The sequence below is a fragment of the Blennius ocellaris genome, assembly GCF_963422515.1.
Source record: "Blennius ocellaris genome assembly, chromosome: 7".
In the NCBI taxonomy this organism is placed as follows: domain Eukaryota; kingdom Metazoa; phylum Chordata; class Actinopteri; order Blenniiformes; family Blenniidae; genus Blennius; species Blennius ocellaris.
In genome coordinates this window covers 30,488,541-30,512,076 of record NC_137656.1, presented here as the reverse complement: position 1 = coordinate 30,512,076, position 23,536 = coordinate 30,488,541, and the positions used below count along the sequence as shown (strand labels likewise).

The window sequence follows — 23,536 nt, the reverse complement described above, 5'->3', positions numbered from 1 at the left end:
TTGACAGGAGTGAAAATAATCAGGATTTTTCTCCCGTAGGTACACTTGTTTTACACATTTGTAACAAGCAGATAATTAGTCGAGCAAAAACAAGACACACAAGAGCTCAGTGTTCCACAATTCACCAATAAATAATTAAGATAAGATCAAGAATAGATAAAGAGAAACTGCAATAAAACCATCCGGAGATAAAAAGCAGTCATAAACCAAGATAAGAATATTCAATAAAGAGTTACAATAATAAATAGAGCTAAAAATGGATAAATACAATAAAGTGCAAAGTCAGAGGGGAGGAGCTAACACTCCATCTATGGGGGGAGGAGCTAACCCTCCATCCAGAGCAGGGGTCGGCAACCTTTAATGCTCAAAGAGCCATTTGGTCCCGTTTCCCACTGAACACAACACCCAAAGAGCCGCACACATTTTATTTTGACACTCCCACAGGCAGACCATGTCAGGACGACAAGACACACAAAACCTTCTTCACTGCTGGTTGACAACTTACAACTAATAAACTAAACTACATGAACTAAGCAACAAAAACACAACACAACACAATTATTACCAACACTACAAACCTAACATAACCCCCAATAATTACATTTAAAACACGACAAACAGAAACTCCCATAATGCACTGCAGCTCTCAGCTCCTTTATTGCTACACATTATTAAAATGGAAGATAAATGTGGAGATGTGGATTGTTAGAACCATGAGTGTGATGGTGTGTCTTTAATGTCCTGTAGTTGTTGTGGAATTCACTAGAATGTTCCGTCACTCTCAACAAGTCCGCAATGAACCTCCTGGAATTGTCGGCGCTCCACAGCACAGCAGTTTTACTGTGAAAGGTACAGGAAGCTCCCAGCTTCAGATACCAGTTGATCCGCTCTCATGACCTGCAGCCGCAATTCTACGTACTTTGTGCCATTATTGTTGCGTAATGACGTTACATCGCTGCGTCGTTCACGACCCGCCTACATTTGACCCCACTCTTTGTAGCGGGACTGCGCTCTGGGTGGCTTTGCCTCCTTACGTCCCGCTCCGGGATGAACTGCAGTGGGACAGAGGCTCAAGGAGCCGCAGTGGAGGGACCAAAGAGCCACGGGTTGCCGACCCCTGGTCCAGAGGGAAGGAGCTAACCCTCTGTCCAGAGGGGACGAGCTCACGCTCCGCCCAGAGAGGAGGAACTGGAATTGTCCTGGGAGAGGATGGGAATTACTAATAAGGATTTCTGAAGCTCCTCTGTACCTGTTTAGTGAACAGAGAGGTGACGCCCTTTTTACAGACCGACTTGCAATTTTCCTGGAAATTCAGTTTTTCATCAATAATGGTCCCCAGGTATTTAAATGATTGCACTTGCTTCTGGCCTTTAATTAAACTGACTCTGTGTCTGTCTTGTTGCGTTCTGAAATCAATGACCATATCTTTTTTTGTTCACATGTTGAATTGAAGGTGGGACTCTTCACACCACTGTACAAACTCACTTATGACGGGGCCATGACTGGTTCACTCTCTGAGGAGGCTGACAATAACAGTCATCTACATACTTGATGATAGTTCTGTTGTCATGTCTGCAACGGCATGTTTGAGATAAGGATAAATAAAAGGGGTGACAGCACACCACCTTGTGGAGAACCTGTGGAGGAGAACACTGGGTCAGACAGAAACCCAATGATTCTCCCTTTTTGGGAACTTTCAGTTAGAAAGTCTAAAATTCAGCCCACCAGGTTTTTGCAGATTTCAAACTGCTTTAAAAGTCTTTTGGTTTAAATTTGAGGCTGGATTGTATTAAAAGCAAAGTCAATAAATACAAGTCTAGAAGATGTCCGTTTACTCTCTACATGGTTCAAAATCAAGTTTAGTAGAGTTAGAGTAGCGTCCAGGATCCAGCTCGTGTTCCATCTCTCTCGCCATCACATTCCTCACATGTCTTTCAAAGACCTTCATTCCTACTAAGGTGAAGCAACAGGCCTGAAGTCATTCACGGTTTTAGGATGGCAGGATTTAGGGACAAGGACCACAGCAGTATCCTCCTAGAGAGAAGGTGCATACGATGTTTGTAAAGACTTGTTAAAACTGACCTGAAATACAGGACTGAGTTCATTAGCACGTGATTTAATAAGGCGACCACTAATATTATCAGTTTATTATCAATAAACGTAAACAAAAGCCAGGGGGCTTTTGTTTACGTTTATTTGACTTAGGTCATACAGGTCATACCAACACCCAACTGTAACACTGAGATTGTTGTCAGTAAAACAAGTCGAAAGAGTGGGACTGTAAAAATGTGAGTGAAACCTCTTGTGATGTGAATAAAGGGATGTCTGAGGACTCAGATATGACTGACTCCAGGTAGAAAGTTCCCTCTGTATCTGTGCTTTGATTTACAGACTTGGCTCTGACTTGAAAGTAATTTTCTCCTCTTGCCATATTATGGATACAAAACAAACGAGTTCAGCATTCCAGCAATGCGTGTCTGTGCATACTCTCTTAAGTTGTGGCCCATTGGATGAATGGGTAAACAGTTCACTTTGACAATCTGCCAAACTTAGACAGGATGCATAATGGGTGGTCTGTGGTTCTGAATAGAAACCACAAATCAGTATGCTACACACAGCCCTCACTATACACTTATTACTTTGTGTCCACATCGAGGTGGAGAGATGGGAGAGCTTCAAGTACCTGAGTGTGATCATCACACAGGACTTGACGTGGTCCTGCTACATCAACACCCTGGTAAAGAAGCTCCACAGAATCAGAATTCCTTTTATTGTCATTGTAGCAGGGAAGCACAACAGCACACAGCTTCTCTACCATCTCAGATGCCTGAGGGACTTTAAACTCCCTCTCAAGGTGCTCACCTTAAGCATAAATCAGGATTTCTTGGCCCTTAAAAAGGTGGTCCGCTTGCTGGAGCACTATCAGAACCACCTTCCCCAATCTCCAGGACATCCACACAAACCATGCAGGCTAAAGGCAAACAAGATTCTGACCCCAGCTGCTGCCATCAGGGTGGCGTTACCGCTGCCTGAAGGCAAACACAAAGACGATGAGAAGGAGCATTGCCTCTCAGGCTATCCGCTCGCTGAACATGGAACCATTGATTGTCTACTTTGGCCTTGTGAATATTTAATTATTTGATTAATTTATTTCGCCTATGGTCCTTGAGTTGCAAAGGGGCAGAAAATGTCCGGTAACTTTCCATGGGAAGTTAAGCTGGGGAATTTTGGAAATTTAATAAGTATCTATAAATTACCTGAATTGTCTAAGCGCTAACAATGCACGTGGACACCTGAATAAAATGACTTTAGAACAGAGGTACTTTCAATAATAAGTTTGAAAAGTCACTAAATGAGACAACGATCAAGCACAGGTTGCTGTGTTGAGGCCTGCATGACAGATGGATCACATATTTTAACACAACAGACAAAATTTTAACTCATAATTCACATTGCCTACAAATAGATTGGTCGTAATTAATTTCAGGGAGGAAATAAATGGCCTGTAAAGTAACTTAAATATTTATTTTAAAAACTCACCATTAATAAGGATTCCTCCTACAGTAAAGCAAGCTGCTCACTGAACACTTTTTTTGAGGTGACTGAAAGCGAGTACAGAAACCATTATTCATTCACATGAGTCACACAGGTAGAGGTAAACTGTGTTGTAGCCACAGCTGTCCGGGGCTGCTGACAGTAGTTGTAGTATTATTCATAATCATGCATTATAACCACAGCTATCCTGTTTTATTCCCATAAATTCCCATTAATTAATTCCCATTAATTCCCATGGAAAGTTTCCTACTTCGAAAATTGCCCAAATTTTGCAACCCTATTGAGTGTGGCCAAGTTTTTTTTTTCATATTGATTTTGAGATTGTTTATCTCCTTACTGAAGGCATCCAACCCGAAGAGCATCATGTCTGTTCGCGAGTTAGCATTAGCAAGCTGCTTGCGGCCCTGGTCATTTTTTTCCATTGCCTTTGAATTTGGTCCCTCTTTATGTTATGGACTCTTTTAACTGACTTGTGATGACGTGTCAGCCTCTATCAGGTGATCTGTCAGATTCTGTCAGGCCAGCCACGCCGCCCACCATCCAGCCAAACCCCCTGCCATCCAGTGGTCTCTGGAGGATGGAGTCCCAGATATGTGACAGGATGTAGGCCCCCCTCGTCCCGCTTCCTGATCTCAATGGGCTCCTTTGACCTTGTTCTCCTCCAATGTGACGTCTCTTCCCTCATTCCAGTTCATGATGTGGTTGTTTCTTCTGCAGTGGTCCCTGATTCTGATTTTAGTATTTTTTTGTTCTGCTGTGTCTTTTTTTGATTGAGTGAGTCATCCTGTTGTTTCTTTTTCACTTTCTGTTTCATGTTCTTTCTTTCTTTCTTATATTAAAGGATCTGCCTGTTTCACCAATGTATGTTTTGTTACATGATTTGCATGTATTTCATTTATTTTGTTTCATTTGTTCTCCTGTTTCAGCAGCGTCTCTGTCCAGCAGCGATGTCAGTAACGCATTAATTAGTAACTCCTTATTCTCACGTGACCACTCATGTTTTTTTTCAGTAACCAGTAATCTCACGCATTACTATTTCCAAATCAGTAATCAGATTAAAATTACTTATCCAAGTCACTTGTGTTACTGTTGTAGCGTCCTGCTGGACGAGTTTCTTGTCTGCAAAGCCTCTTTATCATTAAACAGAATGAGCCGCTCCTCCGTTCTTCTCCAACCTTAGACAGACACTAACAGGGCATGCAAACACTGCATACTCATCTGACCCGCCCCCTTCTCCACTCTCAGCCAATCACAGGCCAACCCGCTCTAACAGGGAACACAAAAGAATTGGAACCAATCATCCTCATCTATAAACTTTAACATTGCAATAAGCCCCCTCTTTTTAAATCAATCAATCAGTCAATCAATCAGTCAATCAATCAATCAATCAATCAATCAATGATAGACTTTATTATTCCAGGAGGGGGCAAATAAAGTCTCATATAGCAGGCAGTGCCAATAAATAAATAAATAAATAAATAGTGCAACAACAGACTACAACTACATCTCTGGGTAAATAAATACCAGTAATAGTAAAAATCTGATAATAAAACCACGAGTCAGATATAAATACAACAAAGAATGAAGGTCAAAGGTTAAATATGTACCAGCAGGAGGTCAAAGGTTAAATATGTATCAGCAGGTGTAGGAGGCAGGATCAGCAGAGAGTTTATGTTCACAGATGGAGGTGTTGTCAGCAGCTGCTGAAAGTAACTAAAATGTAACTTGTAATCTAACTTAGTTACTTTCGAAAACAAGTAATCAGTGAAGTAACTAAGTTTCTTTTTAAAGGAGTAACTAGTAATGAGTAATCAGATTCCTTTTTCAAGGTAACTGTAGCAACACCGGTGTCCAGTCGTATCGATGTCCCAAAACCCACTGTCTCCAATTCCCTTGTCAGACAGGAAGGTCTTGGTGAAATCAAGAATACAGGCATCCCTGAACTCATGACTGTAGTGGGTATAGGCTTAAAATTCATGAGTGTTATCGCACAGAGACCGGATATACTGTAAGACAGCACCACTGAGGCAAATATACAGACCCTTTCCAAAAAATTAGAATACGATGGAAAAGTTTATTTATTTCCATAATTCCATTCAAAAAGTTAAACTTTCATAGATTATAGATTCAGGGCCCACAATTCAAACGATTTCAAGTATTTATTTGTTTATTTTTGCATAATTTGGACTTCCAGCTCATAAAACCCATGAAAACAGGAATTCAAAACATTAGAATACTGTAAAAAAAATCTGCCCAAATTGTGTGTGTCACACACTAATCATCTACTAAACTCGGAGCACCTGCACAGGTTTCCCCAGGTGTCAATAAATTGCTTCAGTTTGGTTCAATTGTCTCAGTTCGGTTCTATATGGGGAAGACTGCAGACTTGACAACTGGCCAGAAGACCATCATTGAGACCCTCCATAGGATGGGTAAACCACAAACGTTCCTAGCGAAGGAGGCTGGCTGTTCACAGAGTGCTGTGTCCAAGCATGTCAATGGCAAGTCTAGTGGAAGGGCAACATGTGTCAGGAGAATATGCACCAGCAAAAGAGATGACCGTGGGCTTCAGCGGATCATCAAACAGAGAAGATTCAAGAATCTGGCAGAGATTCAGAAAGAGTGGAATGAGGCGGGAGTCACAGCTTCAAAAAGCACCACATTCAGACGCATCCGGGAGAGGGTTAGGGTTAGGGCTACAACTGTCGGGTTCCTTGGGTCAAGCCACTTCTGAGCCTGAGCCAACGCAGGAAGCGTCTCAACTGGGCCAAAGAGAAGAAGGACTGGACTGTTGGCCAGTGGTCCAAGGTCCTCTTTTCCGATGAAAGTAAAGTGTGCCTTTCATTCGGGAATCAAGGTCCAAGGGTTTGGAGGAAGACGGGTGAGGAACAGAACCCAAGCTGCTTGAGGTCAAGTGTGAAATATCCACAGTCAGTCATGATTTGGGGTGCAATGTCCGGTGCAGGTGTTGGTAAACTCTGCTTTCTTAAATCCAAGGTCACCGCAACAGTCTACCAGAATGTTTTAGAGGACTTCATGATTCCTTCTGCTGAGGATCTGTATGGAGATGCAGATTTCATCTTCCAGCAGGACCTGGCCCCTGCCCATACTGCAACAAGCACCAAAACCTGGTTTGATGCCCATGCCATCACAGTGCTTGACTGGCCAGCCAACTCACCAGACCTAAACCCCATTGAGAATCTATGGGGTATTATCAAGAGGAAAATGAGGCTCACCAGACCCAACAACAAAGAAGAGCTGACAGCAAGCATCAAGGAAATCTGGGCTTCCATAACTTCCAGGCAATGCCACAGGCTGATTGCCTCAATGCCACGGCGTATCGAGGCAGTGATTAAGGCAAAGGGATTCCCAACCAAGTATTGAAGAGTGACATATTGTTTTGAAAGTACCATATTTTGATTGATTTGATGTGGTCCTAATTTCTTTGTTTTTTCTGCAAAAACTGAGAAGTAAATGGTGATTTCTTCACAGTATTCTAATGTTTTGAATTATTGTTTTCATGGGTTTTATGAGCTGGAATCCCAAATTATGTCAAAATAAACAAATAAATACTTGAAATCGTTTGAATTGTGGGCCCTGAATCTATAATCTATGAAAGTTTAACTTTTTGAATGGAATTATGGAAATAAATAAACTTTTCCATCGTATTCTAATTTTTTGGAAAGGGTCTGTATGCGGGAGAGTGGCTGGCTGATCCACAGAATTTACCTAATTCTGTGGCTCTTTCAAGAAGTTCTTCCAAAGGTGAAGATTTCAGATTGGCTGGTCGGTTGGAGGTTTGTTTGTCATTTTTTATTTCATTCCAAAGTAAAGGTGTTCAAGTGCAGGAGCAGGTTACTGCTGTAATAGTGATGAGGAGTGTAGTCAGGGGCAAGAGGAGTGCAGCCAAAGTCCCAGACAAAGTGAAACACTAGCCACATTAGAAACATAATCATTTTCAAACGTAGGAAGAGTACCTGGTTCGGCTGGGCTTGGTACCGGGAACTTGAGGAATCCAGAGTCAGAGATCTCAGAAGGCTGGTTTTCGGTAGTTAATGCTTCCACTAACTTGCCACTAGCATCAGCCAGCATCATTGTAGCCTTGGGGCCAGCGGGATGCTAATGTAGTTTAAGAGGAGGGATAATTTACTGAGCCAGGATTCCTGCACCTCCGAACTTCATAGGAGTGGCACTCTGTGTAAAAGTAGCCCCCTTTAATCAACACTACGTTGACTCTGGGAAGCTAGCCAAGTCTAGCACAGGATGTCTCAGGGGGTTTTTCTTCCAGAAAGAACCAGGTTCCAGTTCTGATCAAGGGCCAGTTTTAGCACCAGTTCTTTGTCTTTCCACCTCCAAAGCCCCGGAACTATCAGGGGATAAACTGGTGCTAAGCTGGCCCCATGTTATTGCTGGACCAGAGGGGCACCAGATGGGGATCAGAGGGGAGCCAGACCTGATGATATGTCATCATCTGGGGGTGGAGTTACCTCTGACGTTATCACTACCTACAAGGAGGAAGAGATGCTGAACCGGCTTTCTGAAATCTACAGGGAACACGGAGCCCCGGAGTGGTTATAGAGAAAATATAATAACGTGTGGGAACGATATAGTAAGTCGTTCCTTGAAGTTAATAATATGAGGGAACAAGATCGCAGAGCCGATCACAATGGAAGGATAGGATTATCCTACCAGCTGTCCAGGACAGTTCATACTCTGATAAGAAGCTGTTAATAAATGAGAACGTTTTTGTCCGAGCTGCCATGTTGGTCTGGTTTTAACTGCAGGAGCTGACAGCTTTTTGTGATGCGTTCAAGTGCATCACATAAGCCTGCACTCCGACATTATAACAAGCTGCGGTGCTTATGCAGTAGCGATGTTACAAGCTAAATATAATTAAAATATAACTGATAGTGATTAGCGAACTGGAACAAGCATGCGCAGCACAAGTCAGTGCCAAAGTGTTTCTTCGGCCACAAGGAGCTGGATGAAGGAAATTACATCATTTTGTCCAGCAGAACTCCATGCTTCCCAACTTTCTTCTTGTTCTTATGGAAGGTGAATTGGCCTTGAGTCCCAAGCAACAACCTTGTTTAAGAGAGTAGTGCACATTTTATATGTGAAATTGATTTTTGAGTCTGCCATGGGCCAATTAAAAATGGAGCATTGTTTGACTACCTCTCCTTCAGTATTTAGGAGTTGGGTAACAGCAGCCACTGTGTGCATTCATCCTGCAGGGATCGTGTATACAGGAGGCTGCAGTATCGATTGGATTGATGCTATAATATAACACAAGAATAGAGATGTTTGCCAAATCTAATCGTTTATTCTGGGCAGGTTTCTTCCTCCTGGCTTTGGAATTTTTAACTTTTAATCAATGACTAAGTGTTGTAACTTGAGAATTCATGAAGTTCTAAGCATCATAAAATATCAAAACTATCACGTGTCTTCATTTTCATAAAACACAGTCAGATAAAGAAAGGAAGGGATATTTTAAATAATGAGGAAAGAAAATTACAAGCTACTCCACCACGATTGTACCTTGAAAATCTCAATCTTAAAATATCATATAAAAGCAGACAGCAACAGGAAGTGCTTTAAAATTTCTGCTTCATGCTGCGTTTACACTCGATGAGATGGGATAACATTTCAGCACAAATCCTCACACTGTGATATTCTGATTTCTAAACTAACACCTATGGATTGTTTTTCTTTTTCCTTTTTGTATTACTACACATTTAGAACTAATTATAGGTCATACACATGTGTCACATGGTATTCACATCCTAACACTGCTCTCTGGTCATTACTCTAGTTTTACATTTCTTTCAAGCAGCATACACCAAAATGAAATTCAGATGATCAGTTTCCATATAATGGTATTAGATTACAGTTTTCGTTTTCTGAAACACTAAAAACAACTTGCAGTTATAGCGAGACAGTGAGCAGCAGCATAACCTGTGTGCTCCCAGAAAGGTCCACCAATTTCCCCATTCTAAAGGAATCGTTAATCAAAATTTGGAACAGCTTATGGGGAAACTCAGGAACAGCATGCCAACCTCTACTGCACCTTCGTTGACTTGACTAAGGCCTTTGCCATGATCCTCCAGACATCATCTCCGCTCACTGTTTCAAAGTATGGCTGTCCAGGAAAGTTCATCGCCATTGTACGTCAGCTACATGATGGCCAGAGTTCAAGACAACGGAGAGATTTCTAAGCTGTTCCTGATCTCCAGCAGAGTGAAACAGGGATGTGTGCTTGCTCCCACCCTGTTCAGCCTGATGTTCTCGGCTATGCTGACAGATGCCTTCAAAGATGAGGGTGCGGGCATTTGTATTGAAGGGATAGTAAGGAATATGCTTAAACTGAGATACAATGCTACTCTAAGTTTGAACAACAGAAAAGTGCCTGAACCAGGGCGCCATCAAGACATCCGTACCAGTTACATGACACCTGCAGGAATCACTTGCAAGGGAGTCACGGTGTCCTTGAGATAAGAACGACTAAAGAATTTTAGGCTCATTATTTTGCCTCGTTAGCTTCCCATACATAACATCTGACACACACAGCTTCATCATACATGCGATGTCTGATTTTGCTTGTATAATAAAACTGTGTGTGTGAGATGTTACTCTATTTATTGAACCGCTTGCACAGGCAATTAGAGAAAAGGAAGAAATAAGAGGTATTTGGCTGAAAGAAACAGAATGCAAGATCTGCCTTTCTGGAGTTAATGTATTGATCAAACTTTCACAACCTGACACAAGTCTACCTACACTACTCTCGCGTTTTAAAGCATTTGGCAGCGACTGAGGTGCTAAGTTAAACACACAAAAAACATAAGTAATTTCCATTAACTCCACACCTCTGTGTTCATTTCAATTTGGATAATGACATTATTAAATATCTGAGGATTAAAATACCAAAAGATTTCACTAAAATTTGTACCATGAATTACTCAACAGCCACAAAGGAAATAAAATCAGACCTAAATAGATGGACCACTGGATCCCACTGGATTTACATAACTGAATAGATAATATTAGATCGAATATATTACCACGTTTACTTTTCCTATTCCAATCGATACCGATTAAAATAGCTCTAAAACAATTTACTGAATGTTTTCCTGATTCATATGGAAAGGCTTAAAACCAAGCGTTAGCAGTCGCAACGTTTTGTATTTCACACCAGCTCGGATGGATGGAAGATATAAATATTGGCTCTTTAAAGGCATAACAACATACTGTCTCATTTCTGATAAAAGTACACTGGATTCGTTCCAGAATATTAAAGACAAATACAACCTAGAAAGAAAAAACTTCTTTAGAAATATCCAACTCTGAACCTACTCCAATAAACATATACAATTTAAAGACTGTGAGAAAGACCAAATTGATATTATGATTAATGCATATAAGTCCAAGCTCAACAATGTAATAAATGCCAGACTCTATTCAAGCTTACTATCATCAAATAGCATCTCAACACTTTATATAAAATCCAAAGGGAAGGAGGACTGGCTACATTTCTGCAAAACTCAAACACTTCAAGCGCAAATCGATGGAGGGAATTCACAAGGAAAAATGTAATTAGATTTTTTTTTTACCACTCCAAAATTAAAACATTCTCAGGGAGGACAACTAAGATCAGGACATTGCTGGAGAGAATGTGGAAACTCCCAGGCAGATCATTTTCATATTTGTTGGGACTGTCCTGTCATCCAACACTTCAGGACTGCCAGAAGTAACAGATATAATGGGTTATGACATTAAAAATGATTTCTGTAAGATATATCTTGGCAACTTCCCATCTATAATCAAAACCACTGATAAATATCTAATTAAAACAATGTTGGCAGCCACAAAAAAAAATGATATAACAAGGAGATGGCTAAATAAAGAACCCCCCATGAGGAGGAGTGGATTGGAACTGTGGCTGAAATACAGAGCATGGAAAAGTTAACGTTCTCACTGAACTTTAATACAGCAAGTTCACTAAATACTGGCTTAAAAGAATGCTTTATTTTAATGTACCAACCTATTAAAAAAGATAATAAAAAAGATATACAACATAATAAATATAATAAATAATAAAAATAAAAAATCAGTAAATGATAAGAATGTCCTTATATATATATATATATATATATATATATATATATATATATATATATATATATATATATATATATATATATATATATACATGAATACGGACCCTAATGATTAGTTCAATGATACAATATCCTCTGTTCCAGATTACAGCCATGAAGATGGAACATATGATAAAGGAAAGACACACACTCCACTCATCCTCCCTCGAAATTGTAAATAATACCATATACTCTATTGTCTGTTTTTTTGTTTTACTTTGTTTAAATTTTTTGTTTAATTGTTGTTTTGTTCTTGATTGTTTGTTGATGTTGTTGTTGTTTTTTTAATGTGCATGTAATTCTTGTTGTGAAAAACCTACAATAATGCTAAAGTAAAAAAAAAAAAAAATACTAAAAACAACAATTGAACTTTACAATGATATAACATTTTTGTGATTCACTTTTGCAGTATAAAGAGCCGTTACTTCAAAACTGTGACTCATTCAATGTAGTAGGTCATATGAATAATAAAAGTCAACAAGTGGAGCTGGTACATGTTCATGTTCAGCTTGATTCATTAATTACCAGATGACATATATTGAATAAATTCCATATCTATCTATCTATCTATCTATCTATCTATCTATCTATCTATCTATCTATATCTATAGATATAGATATTTTCCCACTGTGGCACCTCAGAAAGCTCCCTTCAGTTCATATTGAGAATACCGAAGTAGCAGAGCATAAGTGTGGAGAGAAGCTACGCTAGCATTAGCAGCTAACCGATGTGAGGATAAGATAGTGGAAAGTTTCAGTTTAAAAACTGCAGGTAAGAGCACAACTGTTTGCAGAATATAAATAAGTCTTTGCATCAGATCAATGCTAATATGTAGCCACAGGAGCTAAATACAGTAGTTAACATGTGACCACCAGCTCATACTAACATGTAGCCGCCAGTGAATGCTAAACATGTAGCAATGAGCTAATGGTAAGGTCATTGCTATTGTAAAACTACACACAACTGTCCATACTAGAAGTTTGAAAAAACCCAAATTAACAAAACTTGATGTAAATGTTTAGTTACAAAGCAATTACTGTTTGATTGAGCACAATGACTGACTACAGTGTTTTTTTGTTATTGTAAGGAAAAGCTTGCTCAGAGTATTTTTGGAGTGATTGGTGCCGTGGTTGAGGGAGGTCCAGACCAGTATGCACGTCATGCCACAGGAGTTGTAACCATACTCACGTCGACAGTGCGTGTGGTTGTGCTGGTAGGAACCAGGAGGACAGGAAGATAGGCACTGGCTGCCGTCAATGCTCAGCACAGGCCACTGGGGGCCACAGGTCCGACAGTCCCAGGCACTGGAACATGTGGCACAGGATGACGGGCAGGCTGGATCGGGCCAGAAATAGAGGGTCAAACACAGATCAAGCAGGGCCAGTAATATAAAACTAAACTGTTCAGTTCAACTGATGCTTCCTGCTCCACTTTTTCACCCTGCAGCTCATGTTTCTTCTTTTAAAATTTTGACTTACTGCTCTGACAGGAGGTTTGGCGGGTCGTAAAATCAAAATTCATGGACGTCTGAGTGGGACACACATTGATGTGATTACGTCAGAGGCACTCAGACTCTAGCCCTGACTACGGTGCGGGATGAGGATTAAAAAAGAAGAGCAGTCTTTTTTTCCCCCCACAGATTCCACTTTATTTCACGTTGATGTGCAGCTAATGGGCTGGACAGGTGGCTCGGGCAGGCCACGTCTGGGCCACTGCTCTACTGTGTTCCTGCTCATTATAAACACATGTACACTATGCACAGCAGTTCTGTCGCTAATTGTCATTAATAAATATGATCATATATAAACATTAATAAACTTTAACAAACCTGGACACATTTGCAAAGTCACATTCAGCAGAGAAATCAGTCATTTGGAAGAATCAAATATATGGATCCCTGCAGTCTTAACATGTATTTTATCACTCTTAGAGGTTTCTGCGTTTGATGGACATTGCTGGGTTTAACTGTTTCTTTGCTTGCTCAATAACAACGTGATGCTCCAACTGCGGTCTGACTTCACAAGACTATACATAAAATCTGCTAAATTGCATGACCTTGCAAACAGATGGGGCTTTTGGTTTGAGTGTTTTGTGGTGGATGCACTAAGAATAAGGGACTATAAGGGATCACACAGTAGTACTGAAATTGAAACGAACCCTGTGCCTCTGACCACAGTAACTCTGCTAAGAGCAGAGATGATTTATATTTGGTGCATCTTAGTGTGTAATATTAAATTTGCACCCATTTGTGTATGTTCAAATCTCCAGTAAGTCACTTTTAGTTTGTTATTTTCAGTCCACAGACAAACCGAATTTTTCTTATTTTACACACTGAGGGACTCCCTGGTGCTGCAGTGTAACAGATAGGAGGCATTTATTGGACGACTGTAACTGGGCTCAAAGCTTCTGTTCCTGTTCTCTTTGCATCTCAGATTTTTCTCTTGAAGCAGTCAGTTTCAGACAAATAGGCAGTTATTCAAGACACTTTCAGATCATTTTAAAGCACACTTAAAAAGCGGGGGAAGAGCAGAGCCTTGAAACTCGACAGGTTAAAGCTCTGTGACCTGGTTCTAATCAGTGAAACCTCAAAGCAGGAGTTTCAGCAGCAATACAGAGCTGTGTAGAGCCTGAAACTGTCCATTTTCAAACAGACCTGAAAAGAGACGTACCTGCACACACTGATCCCTCAGCATAGAACCCTGCTGGGCAAGCATTCACACAGCGGCCGTGAAGGAGGAACGCCGTAGAGTCTGTGCAGCTCTCGCAGTGGTCTGTGTGGCCCAAACACGTCTGGCAGTCTGCATGGCACCGAGCTGCAAACACAACTTCCACTGATTATTCAAATCTACACAGTGGATGGAAAATAAACATACAAACACACTGTCCCAGTCTGATGTCTGTACGGCCTATGAATAAAGACTGTGGAGCACTTGGACTTGGCATTTTGCTCAAAGTGGAATCAGTTTTTCTGTTGAATCACACTGAACTAATCAGGCAGATTAAGTGTTTTTAATGTAGAGTTTATTTTCAAAGCTTTCGGTATATTTGGTGTGACACTTTGACTTATTTAGCTATTTCAGGTTTTTCTCAGTGTCGTTCTGCGATGTGATCAGTATACACACGATCTTCTCATGATAACTGTTGCGTCGAGTGACGTTAAGCCAGCCCACATCTGGCCCCGTGACGAGCCCACCGTGCGCACCAGGTGTTAATTTAGGGTGGAGGCAGCTTCCGGGTAGAAAGTGATCAGCTGTTGGGAGGTGAAGAGCGGAAAAACCAAGTTGACTGCCGCGATCAAGGGATGGAACTGGTGAGCTGCACGGAGGATCACTCACCAAATAAGACTGGAGACGACTGCCGGTAAGAAGCCGATATCCGGCCTTTCCACACGGACACTTGGTGCATGTTGCGTTCGTGTGCGCTCAGAAATATCAACTTTTTCCAACGCGCTCGTTTCACTTTAGGTGTGGACAGTGGCTGATCCAGCCTAAATGTTATTTATCTCACCGCGGTGTTGTTGTTGTTTGGGTTGTAAAGAGCTGCTACATCAATGTGTATATACAATATGTGTAATCTATTGTTAAAGAAAATGAATTATTGTGATGAATTGCACTTGAGCCGCTGAAATGCACTTTAAAGAATGTCTTGTATATTTACATTACTTCAAATCTCATAATTAGATTTTATACTGCTTAATGAATTACAAATCAGCATGATTATTTAGGTTAAATGATTAATTGAGAAATTGGTGATAACTTGACTGAAATAGTTTATTTTAAAGTAAATGTATTTAATATATTGGATACTTGTTGAATTTACTATAATTGTTATGCCATATTTCTGAAATATTGTTGATTGAAGTGTTTATTGTATTTTGTATAGTTACACTGGTGTTTGCTTGTTTAAGGTTTTTCACCTGCACAAATAAATGAGGAAAAGAAATTAAAAGCCTCATCATTTGGGAGTGAATCCCAGCAGAAAACCTCCAGGAGTGTGAGAGGCGTGCACAAACAACGCCAGGACTTAACAATAACCCTAACCAATCATCTGTCACCAAAGGCCGATTTTATACATTAGAGTGAGCAAACGCAATATTTCTGATCTCAGTATTCAAGTAAACCTGCTGGGTTCATGGAAACAGACCCAAGCTGTATATCTGAGCCCAACGTAATCGTGCATTTTACACTGGGCACTGGGTCCAAGCACCAATCGGCGCAAAGGCCAGGGGAGAGGCATCTCCTACCTCCTTCTTATCACAGTGTTGAATCAGCTTTCCAGTCTATCTTGTATTGTACTTTCACTCCTCAGTTGTTTTGCTCTTGCCTTCTTCTTCTGCCAGTTTGACTATTTTAGGAGTTTTTCAGTCAGAACAGACAGGAACTGAACATGAACTGTTTGAGCTCTGTTACTGTGTTTTTGCTAAGAAGGCAAACCGTTGGCTTCACTGATGATACTCATACAAATTAATAAATCTGACTCTTATTTGCTTATGCAGCATGAAAGCAAAATCAATGAAAACCTAGAAAAACTGAGTGAATCATATTATGATAGATTATTGTTTAAAATCCGTGATTCATCAAACTCAGTTTGTCTCTGTCACAAAGCTGTAAGGACATTTGCAGCTGCAGGCTGCTCATCACAACACAACGATTCCTGAACAGATCCTTTTCCTCTGAGCGGCTCTGACTGAACATCTTCTCAAGTCTTCCAAGGAGGAAATGTATTTACATTTTCTTTAAAATAACTTTCATGGTCATCCCAAAGGTACAGTCAAACCTCCATCTCTGACTGACAGCAAGGCTCAACATCTCCCACCTTTATTAAATGCAGTCTTGAATCTATGTCAAGCAACACGGTTCAACCTCTAGACCTCGGGCTGAACCTCAGATCTGAACTGAGAGGCTGTCAACCTGCACACAGCTCGCATTAATGAGCCTGCAGGAAAAAAATGTGCACAGGAACAAAATGAAAAGAAAAAAATCTGTTCTGTTTGCAGCTTCAAACTGAGAGAGAAATCCTGTGTTTCACTGTGTTAGATTAGAGGTCAAACATACAGCCTGTGGCCAAAACGGGTCTGATGGAGGCTCCATCTCGCCCACAAGGTGATTACAAAGAAAACATCAACTTCAGCTTTTACAATAAAGTAACTGCTGCTTCTGATTTATTGCTTGGAGATTGCACTCTTCTCATGAACTTAACTCTGGACTGATAGAGCTCAGTCCCTACAAAGAGTGGTAAAATGTAGGGTCGTGAACGAGCAGCGATGTAACGTCATTACGCAACAATAATGGCATGAAGTACGTAGAATTGCGGCTGCAGGTCATGACAGCGGCTCAACTGGTGTCTGAAGCTGGGAGCTTCCTGTACCTTTCACAGTAAAAGCCCACAGTTCCAGGAGGTTCATTCCAGACTTGTTGAGAGTGACGGAACATTCTAGTGAATTACACAACAACTACAGGACATTAAAGACACACCATCACACTCATGGTTCTAACAATCCAGATCTCCCACATTTATCTTCCATTTTAATAATGTGTAGCAATAAAGGAGCTGATAGCTGCAATGCATTATGGGAGTTTCTGTGTGTCGTGTTTTAAATGTAATTATTGTGGGTTATGTTAGGTTTGTAGTGTTGGTAATGATTGTGTTGTGTTGTGTTTTTGTTGCTTAGTTTATGTAGTTTAGTTTATTAGTTGTAAGTTGTCAACCAGCAGTGAAGAAGGTTTTGTGTGTCGTGTCCTCCTGGCATGGTCTGCCTGGGGGACTGTCAAAATAAAATGTGTGCGGCTCTCTGGGTGTTGTGTTCAGTGGGAAGCGGGACCAACTGGCTCTTTGAGCATTAAAAGTTGCCGACCCCTGGTTTAGTGGATACACTCGTATTGGTTGTCATGGAAATGGAACCTGTGAGTCCATCCATTTCTAAATTTGCCCTACAATCAATTTGAAATGATTTGGAAATCACATCAGGCTGATGACTCTGATTCTTCCTCACTTCTTCAAGAGTTTTAACCAACAGGTGCTGCAGCTCATTTTCTTTGCCAATGCTTGGACTTTGTAAGTCTTTTAGCAGGATCAAGTCTGTCTCTGTTCTTCAATTCATCTTTCTGTGACTGAACACTCAGTGACAGCTGTGAGAGCTTATCAGTGGTGGTTTGCCAACAGAGTACCCCCCACCACCACCACCACCCTACCTGGAAACTTAAAAAAAAAAAAACTGAAATAAATGAACAAACTTTAATAACATAATATTATATTTATGCCAATAAACTAACAATGAGCGCTGAACTGCATGTGCTTAATTTTCTATAAATAATCTACAATAAACGGGCAGATTTCTCTATCTTCTCTTCCACTACCTATTTGTTGAGGAACATCCTCTGCCATCACTGTCACAAACTACTCCAGGTGGCCATCACTGAATCTGCACAAGCTTGCATGTATCTATTTATACTGCTTTTTCTCATGAAAAATAATGTGCACTCACTTACACAGCTGACTAATTCAGACTATTGCTTTTTACATTGTTTACTTGGACTGATTGGACCAGAACTATTCCAGTTTGTACATTTGCAGTGAAAGTGAATTTGGTTGATGAATGAAAATCACTGAAGAAAACAATGTCACGTTGTTTCAGTTGGTATGGAGTATGAGTTCTTCACAGAACTTTTATTAATTTAAATATTGCCACTTTGTATCTAATTTAAATTTGTGTTGTAAATATGAAACAACTCACATTCATGTGTATGTATATGTGTGTATGTATGTATATGCTTGATTTGAATGTATAAACTGTATATATAAAACTTGTGCAAAATATATATTGAATGTATATTGTAAAAAATTGTAATATGTTATAATAAATAACTAAATAATGTTTTGTGTGTGATATTATGTAGAGAACCTTGTTTTGTTGTGATGGGGTAGGTATATATAAGCTTTGCTTCAACTTACACCCTTTCCGCTGAAGAATTACACAATTGAGTGTTATTTGTTTTGTTTATGTTTTTTAGTGAAGATGGCCGAAATAAAATTCTAATTCAAAAATTCAAATAACTGTAATCAGTCCCTCATACAGCCAAGTTTAATTCTAAGTATCCATAATCCTGAATAATCATATTCCACTGCATAAGTGCCAGATATCTATTTTCATAATAAGCTAAATAAATTAGTCATTTACACCAGCAAGTGAAGCATACGTGCTTTAATGCAGCTGCTTGAATATTGAAAATATTTGTCTGATGCTTGTCAAAATACTTGTAATATTAAAGAAAAGTGGGAGCTAGAATCCAATTCCATAATCAGTGATGACCAATGGGACGGGCTGTGTGAGGGAAGCCACAGAGGCATAAAGAGTCAACAGTGGAAGGAATTTGATTGGAAGATAAAAATTAGGTTTTTTTCACACGCCCTTTATAATTTCTAAATTTGTTAAAGACCCCACATCTGCAGTATGCTGGAGACAATGTGGAATGATAGGGAACCACACACATATCTTCTGGGATTGTCCAGTCATTCTGGGGTTCAGGGGATTAGGGACGAGATTGAGATAATTATAAAAAGAGTAATACCTTCAAACGTCATGTTCTGTTTACTTGGCATCATATCAAGTGACTTTGATACAGACACAAAGTATATTCTGCATATTCTGTTATTGGTTGCCAAAAAGGCAATAACAGCAAATTGGAAGCAAAGGATAAAACAAGTGTTTATAATGAAAGAATGACTGCAGCTTTACAACTGGAAACTGACTTGTTTGACCAAAGGTGGCATTTGGTGAAAGACTATTTGGGAATGTGATTTATTTTATTTTATTTTATTTACTTTCCCGTTAGTTTATTTAATCTTTTTGTAGAAGGCATTCTGAAAAGGGCTTATTGAATGTTCACATTTTGTATATATTGGTTCTGCTCATGTGCATCGTGTTTCTTTTGATACATTGTCAGATGAATCTTGTGTCAGGGAATGTTCTGTTCTGTTTGTGTTGTTAAAATTGAAAAATAAAAAGTTCAAAAAAAAAGAAAGAAAGAAAATATTTGGACTCGAGGCTACATACTGTGTACTCTCAAGTCCAGATCTACTTTCAATTAAGTTAATATTCTGCTGTTACAAACTGTTGATACAGTTTAATGATCCATGTGGGGGGAAAAGTGTCTGCATGTTTTTTACATGATTGGTCAGTCATGTTTTTCTTCAGTTTCTGTCACCTTCCTCCTTACATGCATGTAAAATGTTTTGTTATAATTACACAAAATCGGTCATCTTAATTTTATTTTATTTTATTAGTTCATACCTGACAAACTGGGCTTCCAAGTCAATGTGTGGATTTTAATTTATGTCTGTTTACGTACGGTCAATTTTTAATGCAGCATTTCCATCTATGTCTAGTTTTCCCGGGCCCTTACCTCTTCCCTTTTGTTAATCATCTGTGTGTGTGAGGTAAGCGGCTTTTCTGTCCAGATAAAAATCCCTCTGTTAAATATGTTTCCAAGTTCGTTGGCTGAATTTAACACACTCTAAAGTGCTCCCAAAGTATTGTAACACATGTTTGTGTCATTTGATTTGTGTACGGGCATGTTTATGGATTAGGCTGACAGGAGGATTTTTGTGTGTGTTTACACTGCTGTCAGCTACCAGAATAAATAATCTACAACACAACGAAGAGTCTCGACCGGTTACATTTAGACTATGGTGATATTTGCTCTTTTTTATTTATAAGATTCTGCTTATAAAATAGATTTCTAACTGGGTGTGAACCTCCTCAGTCAATTAACCATGATAATTGTCATGCAAGCTTTTACATTGATACATCTATTGAGCAATCTGGGTCTCATGTTTATCCTCCAACATGTTGCTGAGACATAGAGGTCATGGTCTTCACACTCTGTGTCCACACAGAAAACCAGGACCTCAGGAAAACCGGCTTTCTCATTCTGCACCATTAACCTGGAAACAACCAATCCTATTCATCGCTGTGGTTTTAATGTCAGATTGAAGGATTTGTTATTCTTGATCATTTTGTTTTTAAATGATTGAATGTATCAAATATCATAGCACTGCAGCTGTTTTCATATTTGTCTACTTTAATTTGCTTCTGTCTGTCAAGCTTAAGTAATGTCATGTAAGTTTGTGTTTTAACAGTTCTCCCTGATTGTCACCCAAATGGATGAAGGTCTGGTTTGATTTAGTTTTTTTAAATAGCATAAACATAACCGTGTATTTATTTTCTATCAAAACCTTTCAGGTTGATTATATTAGATTTAGTAAAAGAAAAAGATTAAATTCAATATGAACATTTACTAAAAAGCAGTTTTACTGTTGCTCCGGTCTGACTGAGATCAAATGAGGCAGTAAGAGTGACGTTATTCCTGTGAATGAAAGAACAACTAATATAAACAGTTTCACTCGGCACACCCAGACTATTTTCGACTTGAAGTGGTGCCATCAGCTGGATCACAGGGCTGCTCCATTACAGAAAAAAAAATCATAATCCCGACTATTTTAGGCAATATTGAAATTACGATTATTTTCATGATTATGTCTTTGAATTTGGAACAGCATTTATTGAACATGTTTTGTTTTTTTAAAAGACTCTCCTGTTAAATATATAAAAATATCTTGTCATGTAGTATAAAAAATAAACTGCACTCAATCTTTTGAAAACAAGAAATAAATCAAATACAATAAGAGATAGATATATTTCAACATAAATACTTTGATAAATTGGTCAAAAATAAAATGTTGGAAGTCCATTGAATGGAAGTCAGACGCAAGGAACTACAAACTTTATTCTCTATTCCAACACACTTATCAGAAACGCTTTCCGTTTCTCTCTTTTTCTTCTCTTATCTCTCCAACGGAGCGCACACACACGGTGGAACAACGAGACTACTTCCTCTCTACAAAATAAAGTTCCCCACCACCCCACAGTCACTGGGTGAATTATGACCTTAACTGATCTCCACAGTGGGGAACTTTATTTTGTAGAGAGGCGGGCTTTCTGGTCGGTAGTATTTTGGTGTAACAGCATGTGGCTCTCATGTTGGAGAGAGAGAAAAGAAGAATTACTGAGAAGTGTGGATTCATGGAGGATAAAGTTTGGATTTCCTTGCTGAACCTCCCACTCCCGTTCTCGGCTCTACGTCATCCTGTTTCCTCCTCCAGAGGCATTTTGAGATCGTCTGGAGCCAAAATCATAATTCACCATTAAAATTCCATTAATTGAGCAGCCCTACTGGATCGTGACAATTTTGCTTGACCAAGTAAGTGAGATGATTGTAAATCAGAGCTCTGAAGCATGGACACACTGAAGACACCACCAGATCCTCAGCTGATCCGATTTTGACACTCCTCGATATTCATGCAAATTTTACTGTCCAAATATTTCCATCTGTTATCAGATGGAAATATTTCAATAAAATCTGTCCATAATTGAAGAGTGATGAAGGTTTTTCAGCTAGATCAGTTTTCAACCAACAGCAATCAGTCATACATAGAAAGCTCAACAGCTAAATACTGTCAAATCTAATGCAGCTACAAACTCAGATTTAAAGACATACATTTTTATGTGTGTGCTGTCTGTAAAAAAAGGCAGAGGGATGATACCACCTCAGAAAAGTCCTTGTTTCATGCCTTCCATTCAAACTAATGAGTTGTCCTGGTTGTCATTGAGAAGATTCACCACCATGAAGGCATGCCGCGCTACCTTGTTGACAGTCAGGGCAACAGTGGCCATCCTGGTTGACAGCAAGGGTACCCGGTGGGCAGGTGGGGCAGGAGTTCAGGAAGCAGGTCATGTGGCCATCACGACATTCACACTCACTGCAACCGCTAGCACTCCATCGAGCCAGATTCTGAAAGGAAGTAAAAATATATTGATGAGCAGAGTAAACTGCTCAGGATTGACCGTCACTGAAACTGAAAATGAATCCACACACAGCTGACAGACACCACCTCTACACACCATTTTACAAACTGGCAGAGGAAGCCTTTGTAGCAGCAATTCAAGCAGATGTTATGTTTTTGAATTCCTCAGGAAAATTGAAAAAAGCCCTGGCAGTAACGGCAGAATTGTGTTGAATAAAACTGAAAATGGTCAATAAAATAGGTAGTAAAATAAAGGGCAGATCTAACATGAATTCAGGGAGTCACTGCACCTGAACAGATCAGTGTTTGTTTGGTGAGTAACATAGCAGCAATCACACAAGTACAAAGATGTTACAGGGTTTACAGGGTGTCTCACCCTGAGTGCTGTCAGCTGTGCCTCATTGCGTCCTTGTGTGTATGGACATGCTGTGTTGAGTATTGTCTTGTATACTGTGCTAGAAGCTGTTCCAGTCTTGTCGTGCCTCATGTCCCATTTTAGTTAAATGTTTGTTGTGAATGTTATCTGTCTTAGGTAGATCATTTGGATTACCCTACATGTATCCAATGATCAGCCTGTGAACCAAACCATGCCTACCAGACTTGGAGTAAACAGTTTTTTTGATTCGGTCTTCTATGTGTTTCCTAAGAGTACTTTTGCAGAATAATTGCATACATGGAAAGATAAGTTGAACTGAATTTATTTACCATTTCTAAAACAATTTACACATCAACATGGAATGAATTCCTCTGACAATGCAGTATATTTCACTCGTTATTATTATTATTATTATTGTTATTATTATTATTTTTATTATTATTATTATTATTATTATCATCCATCTGAACAATCCATCCATTGTTCACCACTTATCTGGGGCCGGGTCGCGGAGGGCAGCAGTCTAAGGATGGATGCCCAGACTTCCCTCGCCCCAAACACTTCCTTCAGCTCTTCTGGTAGCACCCC

The 23,536-nt window shown here is 39.6% G+C and overlaps 1 protein-coding gene across 1 annotated transcript in view; it reads right to left on the bottom strand.

Annotated features, from left to right (window-relative positions):
* The window catches only part of fras1 (Fraser extracellular matrix complex subunit 1), a gene marked incomplete at its 3' end in the record, with an annotated part of 263,420 nt that overhangs the window by 79,662 nt on the left and 160,222 nt on the right, over nt 1-23,536 (bottom strand). Inside the window, exons 11-13 of the mRNA XM_080499235.1 lie at nt 22,412-22,559; nt 14,379-14,522; nt 12,898-13,044 (exon numbers count right to left, since the gene is read on the bottom strand). Coding sequence (XP_080355361.1) covers nt 12,898-13,044; nt 14,379-14,522; nt 22,412-22,559 — 439 coding nt within the window. The remainder of the gene's footprint in view (nt 1-12,897; nt 13,045-14,378; nt 14,523-22,411; nt 22,560-23,536) is intronic.